The following is a 9109-nucleotide window of genomic DNA, read 5'->3' on the forward strand; positions in this document are numbered from 1 at the left end:
GTGAAATAAAGATTTATAACTTTATTATATTCAATCTTTTTTGCCATCACAATTTCTGTCACCCCTTCTCTCAAGGGTTTAAAGCAGGGGTCACCAGACTCAGTCCTGGAGGGCCGGTGTCCTGCAGAGTTTAGCTCCAACCCTGATTAAACACACCTGAATCAGCTAATCAAGGTCTCACTAGGTATGCTTGAAACTTCCAGGCAGGTGTGTTGAGGAAAGTTGGATCTAAACTCTGCAGGACACCGGCCCTCCAGGACCAAGTTTGGTGACCCCTGGTTTAAAGGGTCTGACCGCACGCCACTGCAAAACTTAAAGGTAAATACTTTTAAGGTGACAGTTCCTTGGCTTGTTATATCTGTATCTCAGTTCACAGTAATCCAAACAGTCTCTTTCTAAATATCTGAAGTTGAATCTTTTTAAACAGTATGGAAGTAAATGCTGTGTAGGAAATTCCATTGTCTCTCATTTTCTGGATTTCTTGTGTGTGAGGAATGTTTAGGGGGGAGCTTTTTAAAACAGTTTTTCTTAACGTCATGACAAAGGGAGAGGGCATACCTGGCTTCCTTTCACGACTCATCCTTGATCTGATCTTCTGCTTATGGACTGACAAACCAGATTTCAGTTTGCCTGGTAACCACTACCAGAACAATACAGCTATAAACAGAATATCGGGAATCTCGAAATTAACCTTAATGCACAGAGATATGACTTGATCTCAGGACTTTCATCTCAGCACTCCTAAAAATCTGGGATTAGGCTGTCAGCCTCTTCAGGAATACGGCGTCACCTTAAAGCCTTTATGGAAATGTTTCTTTGTGGGCAGAATAGTAAGCGTAAAGTAGATTTGGAAAAGCGGATATGAGAGTAAGTCTCCCTCAGTGGGGAAAATTTATGACACCGTAAGGCAAAAATCACCCATAAATGTGTTTTTGTTCAGACAAGCCTCTTTTGCTTCATAACTTCATTTAGGTCATGAGGTGCAAATTAATGGAATATTTTTCAGGATGCAAATATTTATTTACAATATATATGAAATTGTCTTTGGTGCTGAGTATTACATTTGGTAAACCAGATGGGGTTTCCCCTAAAAACTGGTTGAGAAAATCTTATCTGAATAAAACATGAATAATGCTACTATTAAAATCCCACAGTGAACAATATGATTTATTTCTCTGTTTTGGCTGAAACTGGCTTTTCTGAAAACGTGCATTATCTCATTCACTAAAATGTTAACTCCCTTCAAATCAATTGAAAACAGATTTAGTAAATGAATCAGAAATCATGCTCATTGTTTGGAAACGTGTAGAGTGCCAACAAAAACCATCACTGTCAATGACACAACAACCCAGATTGCTCATTCTTTTATATGTGTCCAACTTTAAACATGGAAAGAATATTACAGGAATGAAAGTGTAAGTCATTACTCTTCCTTCCCAATAGATTGTCATATCATATGAAAGCTGAAAGTACTGTATTTGGATGAAAAACCTAAAGCAAAGTATATAATTCAAAGTACATGTTGTTTAAATCATTAAAAAAAGAAGAATCTTATTAAAATGATTTGTTATAGTAAAAGCCTATTTTAATTTTAAATTAGCTTGTAGGTCTACCCAAAATCCAAAACCAACCTAAAATCAAAACCAAAACCTCTCCACACTATATAACCTACTAAAATCCAGAAAAAAACAAACATTAAGTCATTGATTGTATTGTGTTTTATATGAAGATTTTTGGGTTTGATTATGGATTTTTTTTATGAAAGGTAAGACAATGCAGGCATTTTTAGGTTTTGCACAACATTTCTTTAACATGTAGCATTTATAAAATAAACATTAAAAAAGCTGTTTATTTTAACATTTAATTTTCCTGATTTTTCACACAATTTGTGTAAGTACAAAAATGGGCATGACATACTATATATTAACGTTATTTTGGGGGTCAACTGTAATGCAGAAGATGCAATAATGACAGACTTGTCGAAGTTTCATTTCTCATATGAATATTATATATAGAAATATATTTCCAAGCATTTGGCATCTCTTAATTAAAACCATGATGTCCTTTTTAAATCTGAGAAATTCAGAGGACAAAAATGATCGACTGGGCCACAGGAGGATAACGCCTATAGGCCAAATATGTTTGAGCATTTTGGAAACATTGCAAACAAATTCCCATTTCATTTTGGTGAATAAGTCCAAATAAGGACGTGTTGGTTTAAGGACATGTATTGGGTCAGTAAAGTCTGAGAATCTGTGAATGATGAACTGAGCCTCTAGTCTCATGCATGTTTGTGAAAACACAGTTTCATTTCAAAGTGATATTGATTTACAGGGTAAATTTGGATTGACGTTCGGTCTGGAATGGCAGAGTGCAGGAATAATTCAAAATGGATCTCACTGAGCACTTAATGCACAACATGCACTAGACGTGTCAGAATTTGTGTATGCAGTGACTTTGTATTGTTTGTATAGCTGAGCAACTGCTTTCACATTAAGAGAATGTGTTAACAGTTTTTAATACATATTGTGTTTATTTTACAGTCACATTCGACAGTATCTTTTCTTGTTTGTATGACTTATAGCGAATGCACAGCTTAGAGGAAGAGGCCGTTGCTATTTCTTTACAGCTTGAACTTTGAAAATGTTTTGGATTCATGAATGATTGAACCTTTTCTTGATTCATAATATACATAACACTGTGCTGTAATGCAATTCAGAAAGTTAAACAAATCAAAAGTAATTGATGTATTTCCATATACTGAATTTTGTCGTCTGTAATCATCTGCAGATGACATACTGGACTTGTTTGTCACAGTGGATTTGCTTGCCGCCACAACATTTGATTTATGACCATCTGATTTGATTCATTTCACATATAAATAACCTGTCAAGTGTAAAGTTACTGAGAAACCCCAATAAAAGTCTTGCCCTCTATTCTGGCTTTATTAGAAATGAAAAAAAACAATAAGTTTTTAAATGAAAGCAGAATGTTCTGTTCCGTTCTGAATGCTAAGATCAGTCTCATCTGTATTACGGCATATAATGTGCAGAGGTAAGCCAGTCCGTTTGATCCTTGAAAGATTGTTGAACCAAGATGGTTATAATTTGCTCTCACAATCAACGGACAGAAAACTCTCTTTTCTTTTGTGACTGGGCTGTAGTCAGGGGGGACAGCTGGGAATGAGGTGGTCCCACTAAGGTCCTCTATAGGACAGCCTACTAATTGGGCCCAGAAGAGAGGGGCCCACCCTTAAAAACAGAATTTTAGCGAAAGCTCTTTTTGTAGGTAAACAAATAACCAGCGTAATAGTTATATGCACAAGTAAATGTGCATCGCAGTGCATTTTCAGATAAGAAGAAATATGCATGAATTCACATTACCAGTGTTACCTTAAAATGGACGTTGCTTTTTGACTGTTTGCACATAAATTATATGTGAGAAGTTACAAAATGTCTAGGGACGGGCCTGTTTATAGAATAAATATGTTGATGTCAAACCATAACAGCAATGCAGAACCAGAACCGGATGTGTCATCTGTGTGTGTAGTTGTTTTTTGTACTTATACACTAACTTATACAATAAAATTATCTGAAAAATTAATTGGAAACAAATTCATAATTTAATTTTAGCTCTTTAAATAACTGATTCAACTATGGGCACTTTTGTCCATTTAGAAAATAATCTTTCTTGTGGGCATTTTATGTATCCTAAAACGTACAATTAAATAATATTTGCACATAATGTTTGCATAATGCAACAAAAAAAGCTTGACTGGAAATACAAATGATTGTGTTTATATATTTTACCTGGATTTTTTTTTTTACATATATTCAGCAACTTATCAGATGTGAGCGTAAAAACGTTCACAATTTCAAATAAATGCTGTTCCTTTGAGCCTTCTATTCATCTAAAAAAAACAAAAATAAATGAGGCTAAGAAGTTTACCATTTTAACATAACCATCATGTAATAAAAATAAAACAATTAAATCTGTTTTTAATAAGAATCCACTCCCGGACATACTGTAAAAGTGTCCCTAATTGAAAAAAACTTCCTAATTGAAATTTGCATTAGTTTCTCTTTATAAGATTATTTGCAAAGAAACAAAGTGCACTCCAGTCCCACTGCCAATATTTATTCATTTTAATTTAGTTGTAATAAATACTTACTCTTAGTTACAACTAACCAAAACTAAACATCATTAGTGTTTTAATAAGCAAACACAAGCCTTTTTTATCTTAAGAGTTGTCAGATTCAAACAGTTTTATGACAATGGCCTCGTGTGGCTGCATTTTTATTGACCTTAGAGACACGGGGCCACATCGGTCAAGACCTGTGCTGGTTACAAACACCCCACCTTCAGGTAGGCTGGGAGCCCAGTCTGGATCCAGAGTGTGAGGTTCAGACCCCAAATTAAACAGGACCAGGAAGTGAACGCAGCCCCATGAGCGCAGGAAAGCTAAAGGAGGTGTGGCTGTAGAATTGAGGCCAGAGGATGACATGCTGTGATTGAAGGAAAGGAAGGTGAATCTGCCAAAGTGTAGAGCCTCTTCACGGGCACGCGACTGACTCAGAGAATGGAAGAGGGCTAGAGGCTGATTCAGCTGATCCAGATCCTGAGAATGTATTTTTAAATAAATAGAAATGTCGTATGCCATAATCATCCTGAATATTCAGATTCAAACAACCAGAATTTTTTTTTTTTTTTAAGTCATAAACTCTTAAAAATAAAGGTTCCAAAAGTGATGTGATAAAACGGGTGGGCAAACTTGGCCCTTCCAGGCCACTTTCCTTCAGAGGTTAGCTCATAGAAGAACCATTTTGGGTTCACTTTTCAGTGAAAAGTTTTTTTTCTCCTCAGTGTGAAGTACATAAACCTTTTTCCACTATAAAGAACCTTTTGTCCAATGGAAAGCTTCCATGGATGTTTAAGGTTCTTCATGGAATCAGAGATGCCAATTAAGAACCTTTATTTTTAATAAAGGGCCTTTCACACTTTACAGCAATGGTACGTTGGAGATGGGTTTTCATCTGGGATTCATCTCACCTGAACTGGATTGACCTCATCTCCGTATTTGATGATGGGTGTTCCAGGTAAAGTCATGATCAGGACTAGAATTGCTCTCTGCAGCTCCCATGGTACTCCTCCACCCACCTGTTATTGGCACAAACACATGTGACATTGCATACAAAGCATTCCTAAAAACTTGTCTTGTGAAAATGTAACCCAGACTGCATTAAATACAGCAATGATCAACATGGTTTGTGCCCAGCACAACGTGTTTTGTTCAATGAATTATTGGCCATGAGCATGAAGTCATCAAAATGTAAAGTTTCAAAGCCTTCTGACCAATGAATTAAATAACTTTTCCATGACCTTTACACATGTTTGTAATTACTTGATGGACATTTTCATTTGCATATATACCTGGAAATCACAATTGAAGTCTCCCCTAATATTTCAATTTTTTTCATCATTATTTTTTACATTTCAATTTCTTTCTGTGTGCAAGTTTTAGCACTAAAACACGAATCAAACTATATTGGTCTTATTTACTGTAAATAAAGGTGTTCCAGTTTGATGCATCACAAAAATGATACCTTGATCATGTTATTGCCAGATACATTTTTCTTCCAGATCAAAAAAACAAAAGCGAAAAAATAAAACAACAATAATCAAAGATTGTTTTGGATGTTAGCTTGCTCATTGTGCCCAAGAGCATGATTGATTTAAGTCCACATGTTGTACTAACAAAAAATTATGCTTCTAACCACAGGTTGAGAGCTGTAGTTCCGACCACTTAAGTTTGTGAATTTTTGTTGCTATTATGGTTTCAGGAAATACCAAATCATTGAACTATGTTGATAATGACAGAACTCGTGTTCATAGTTGGCTAACAATGCTTTTGGACAACACACCCCTGAGCAGTCTGACAAAGCAGACCAAGTAGGACCAGCAAAACAGCGTAGGTTTCGGGAATCATTAAAAGAAACACTGTGCAAGATTCAGTCCCCTGTAGAATTCCATCCCCCTCCAACACCATACGATTTCACAAAGAAAAAATACACTAGCTTAGCAGGCTAAATGATTAGCATGCTAAATGATTAGCATGCTGACTAGAGGGGCTGAATATTGGCTTTAATTCGATAATTTCATAAAATCTTTTGCGAATATTGCTGTCGATAAACCATTAGAGTCAGTTCAGTGAAATGTCCACTCACAGTCCAGCTCGGCCAGTTTCCTTGTGGCATCTGCAGACTGGCCTCCATGGCCTCAGCCACCTCAGCGGGAGACAACAGATGGTGTGATGGGGGGATCACTGACTTTGTAACCAGCTCCACCAGTGAACCATTAACAGCAATGCTGGACACATTGAGTGCTGGAAGAGTGTTACCTGTTTGCCACACCATCAGTATTCTACAACGAGATAACAAGACCCCATTTATGTCACCAAGACTTAAGAAAGCACAATTATTACACATATAGCACAATTATTAATAGACATTTGTCAAGTTCAGTGCATGGGCTTACAATGAATATGGAGTTAAACTCAATATAAAATTATGTTTATAATCTAGTTTACTTCCATTTTTCATCAAGACTTGATTTATCATTCAGGAATTGATTTTGCTTCATTGCCAGTGTAATGCCTGGATAAATCAGACACACAATTATTTGTTATATTTAACAAATAATCCAACAGACCCCCTCACCCAACAACCAGACTGGATTGAGCATGAGCTCTACTGACGCTGCTCTCGCCCAGAGAGTGCGCGCACTTAAAATGTGTCTCTCCTCTCACTCAAACTGTCCTGTGCACTCGCAAATCTCTCCAGGACATGATTTATTTAATAGCATGATTTATTTAAGTCCACATGTTGTACAAAAAAAAAAAAAATGTTTCTAACCATAGGTTGAGAGCTGTAGTTCCGACCACTCAAGTTTGTGAATTTTTGTTGCTATTATGGTTTCAAGAAACACCAAATTATTGAACTACACTGATACTTATGTTGACACCTCAGCCAGACCAGATAAACTTTACGACCTAATGGCATGTCAAGAGACTCTTCCTCCTACTTAATTTCCTCTGAAACAGACACATACTGCCTATAGAAAAGGGCTCCTTTCATTAATTCATAGACAAACCTTTCTATCATGCATATCCCCAGGTCATTGTGTCTAATATTACTGTTCTTGTATATTGTCTTTTTTATTGTATACTGTATTATGCATGCTTATGATAGAACCACTAGTTAATATAACCTCACCTATATCATGTTTGGTATCTACAAATTCATATTTGAATGATCTAAATGAGTGTGTATATTGTATGTTGATACCCATGCAACATATTAGTGTTTTAGGAATCTTTAATAGTTTTTGCATCAACACCCAATCCAGTTTCATATGCAAAATACCAAGTTCGAAGACAGAGTCGTAAACTTTCCCTCAGAAAGTTTAAGTCACCATTGGCTCACCGACCCCCCTAGAGGTGTGACCTCCATAGAAGTTAAAAGGCCTCACATCAGTGACCTTGCAATGTAAGTATCGTACATTTAACAAAACGAAACAGAGGTTTAGCATACACTGTATAGACCCCGTTGTAAAACGGCACTGATGGTTTATTTGATTTATATTTCAATCCAAGTGCACAATAGGCTATATGACCACATGAACTTAAAGAATCATATAGGCCTACATTTTTGTTTGTGTTTAGATAAATCGCTCAGAGGGGTTTGACCAAACTGTTAAACTAGGTTATTTACAAATAATCCAAGCACCCGATTCATTTCTAATATTTGATTATTATGACTTAGTAGTATTAAATTATAAAGAAATTACAGATCCATCTTTGAAATCTGATAGGTTGATAACATTTGACAACATTTAATTCAGGTGCGAAAAGAATTAATATCTAGCGCATGAGCACAGAGAGATTTGCGAGTGCACAGGACAGTTTGAGTGAGAGGAGAGACCATAGACTGTATAAAAACGGACAGACACGTTTTAAGTGTACGCACACTCTCTGGGCAAGAGCAGCGTGTATCTGAGCGCGCGCGTCAGGTTTTGTGTGAGAGCAAAGGAAATCCGCGTGTGAGCGGGGAGATTCGCGCTCGCGCATTATATTAATGTGTTTTCGCGCTACAATAATGCGCTCTCGACATTTGTCATTAAAATAACGCCATAAACCCCCGAAAAGGCATGAGATCTGTATATATTTGTTTACTGTTAGTTGGAGAAAACTAACTTGGAAGTTTTTAGAATTGCATGGAAAAACAGTAGGTCCAGCTATAGACAGGCTCTAGAAGCTGCCAGGGCCGAGCATATCCACAAGCTCATAGAAAATAACCAAAACAGTCCAAGGTTTTTATTTAGCACAGTGGCTAGATTAACAAATAACCAGATGCCACCCGATCTAAATATTCCCTCACAGTTTAATAGTAATGACTTTATGAATTTCTTCACTGATAAAATAGATAACATCAGAAATACAATAACAAATGTAGATTCTACAGTGTCTAATACTTTAGCTTCATTCATCACACCCAAAGATAAACTGCAGTGCTTAGGACAGGAAGAACTATAGGACAGGAAGAGCTAAATAAACTTATCACTGCATCTACCAACAACGCTAACAGAGTGTGTTAAAAATGTAAACGATTGGATGACCACTAATTTTCTCCTATTAAATTCGAATAAGACAGAGATATTACTAAAAAACAGTACACATAATCTCTTAGATTACAATTTGCAACTAGACGGATGTACTGTTACTTCCTCTACAGTCAAAAATCTGGGTGTTATATTAGACAGCAACTTGTCTTTTGAAAATCATATTTTCCATGTTACAAAAACAGCATTCTTCCATCTTAGAAACATTGCCAAGTTACGAAACATGTTACCTGTTTCTGATGCAGAAAAGCTACTTCATGCATTCATGACCTCTAGACTAGGTAGTCCAAAATGCAGTCCTTACCAGGTCAAGAAAATGTGATCATATTACCCCAATTTTACAGTCTCTGCACTGGCTGCACTGGCTGTTCCATATCAGTTACAAAATATTATTACTTGCCTACAAGGCCCTAAATGGTTTAGCTCCTGCGTA

The 9109-nt window shown here is 36.4% G+C and overlaps 1 protein-coding gene and 1 long non-coding RNA gene across 2 annotated transcripts in view; one reads left to right on the forward strand and one right to left on the reverse strand.

Moving 5' to 3' along the window:
* The first annotated feature begins 227 nt into the window (after positions 1-227).
* Positions 228-9109, forward strand: part of LOC107724950 (uncharacterized) — a 16443-nt gene continuing 7561 nt past the window's right edge. Inside the window, exon 1 of the long non-coding RNA XR_001638064.1 lies at positions 228-318. This is a non-coding gene — a long non-coding RNA (uncharacterized LOC107724950). The remainder of the gene's footprint in view (positions 319-9109) is intronic.
* The window catches only part of LOC107724949 (4F2 cell-surface antigen heavy chain-like), a 13713-nt gene continuing 8790 nt past the window's right edge, over positions 4187-9109 (reverse strand). The window contains exons 6-8 of the mRNA XM_016534043.1: positions 6225-6420; positions 5050-5157; positions 4187-4618 (exon numbers count right to left, since the gene is read on the reverse strand). Coding sequence (XP_016389529.1) covers positions 4241-4618; positions 5050-5157; positions 6225-6420 — 682 coding nt within the window. The 3' untranslated portion in view covers positions 4187-4240. The remainder of the gene's footprint in view (positions 4619-5049; positions 5158-6224; positions 6421-9109) is intronic.

Source organism: Sinocyclocheilus rhinocerous, unplaced genomic scaffold, assembly GCF_001515625.1.
Source record: "Sinocyclocheilus rhinocerous isolate Xijiao unplaced genomic scaffold, SAMN03320098_v1.1 scaffold996, whole genome shotgun sequence".
Lineage (NCBI taxonomy): Eukaryota > Metazoa > Chordata > Actinopteri > Cypriniformes > Cyprinidae > Sinocyclocheilus > Sinocyclocheilus rhinocerous.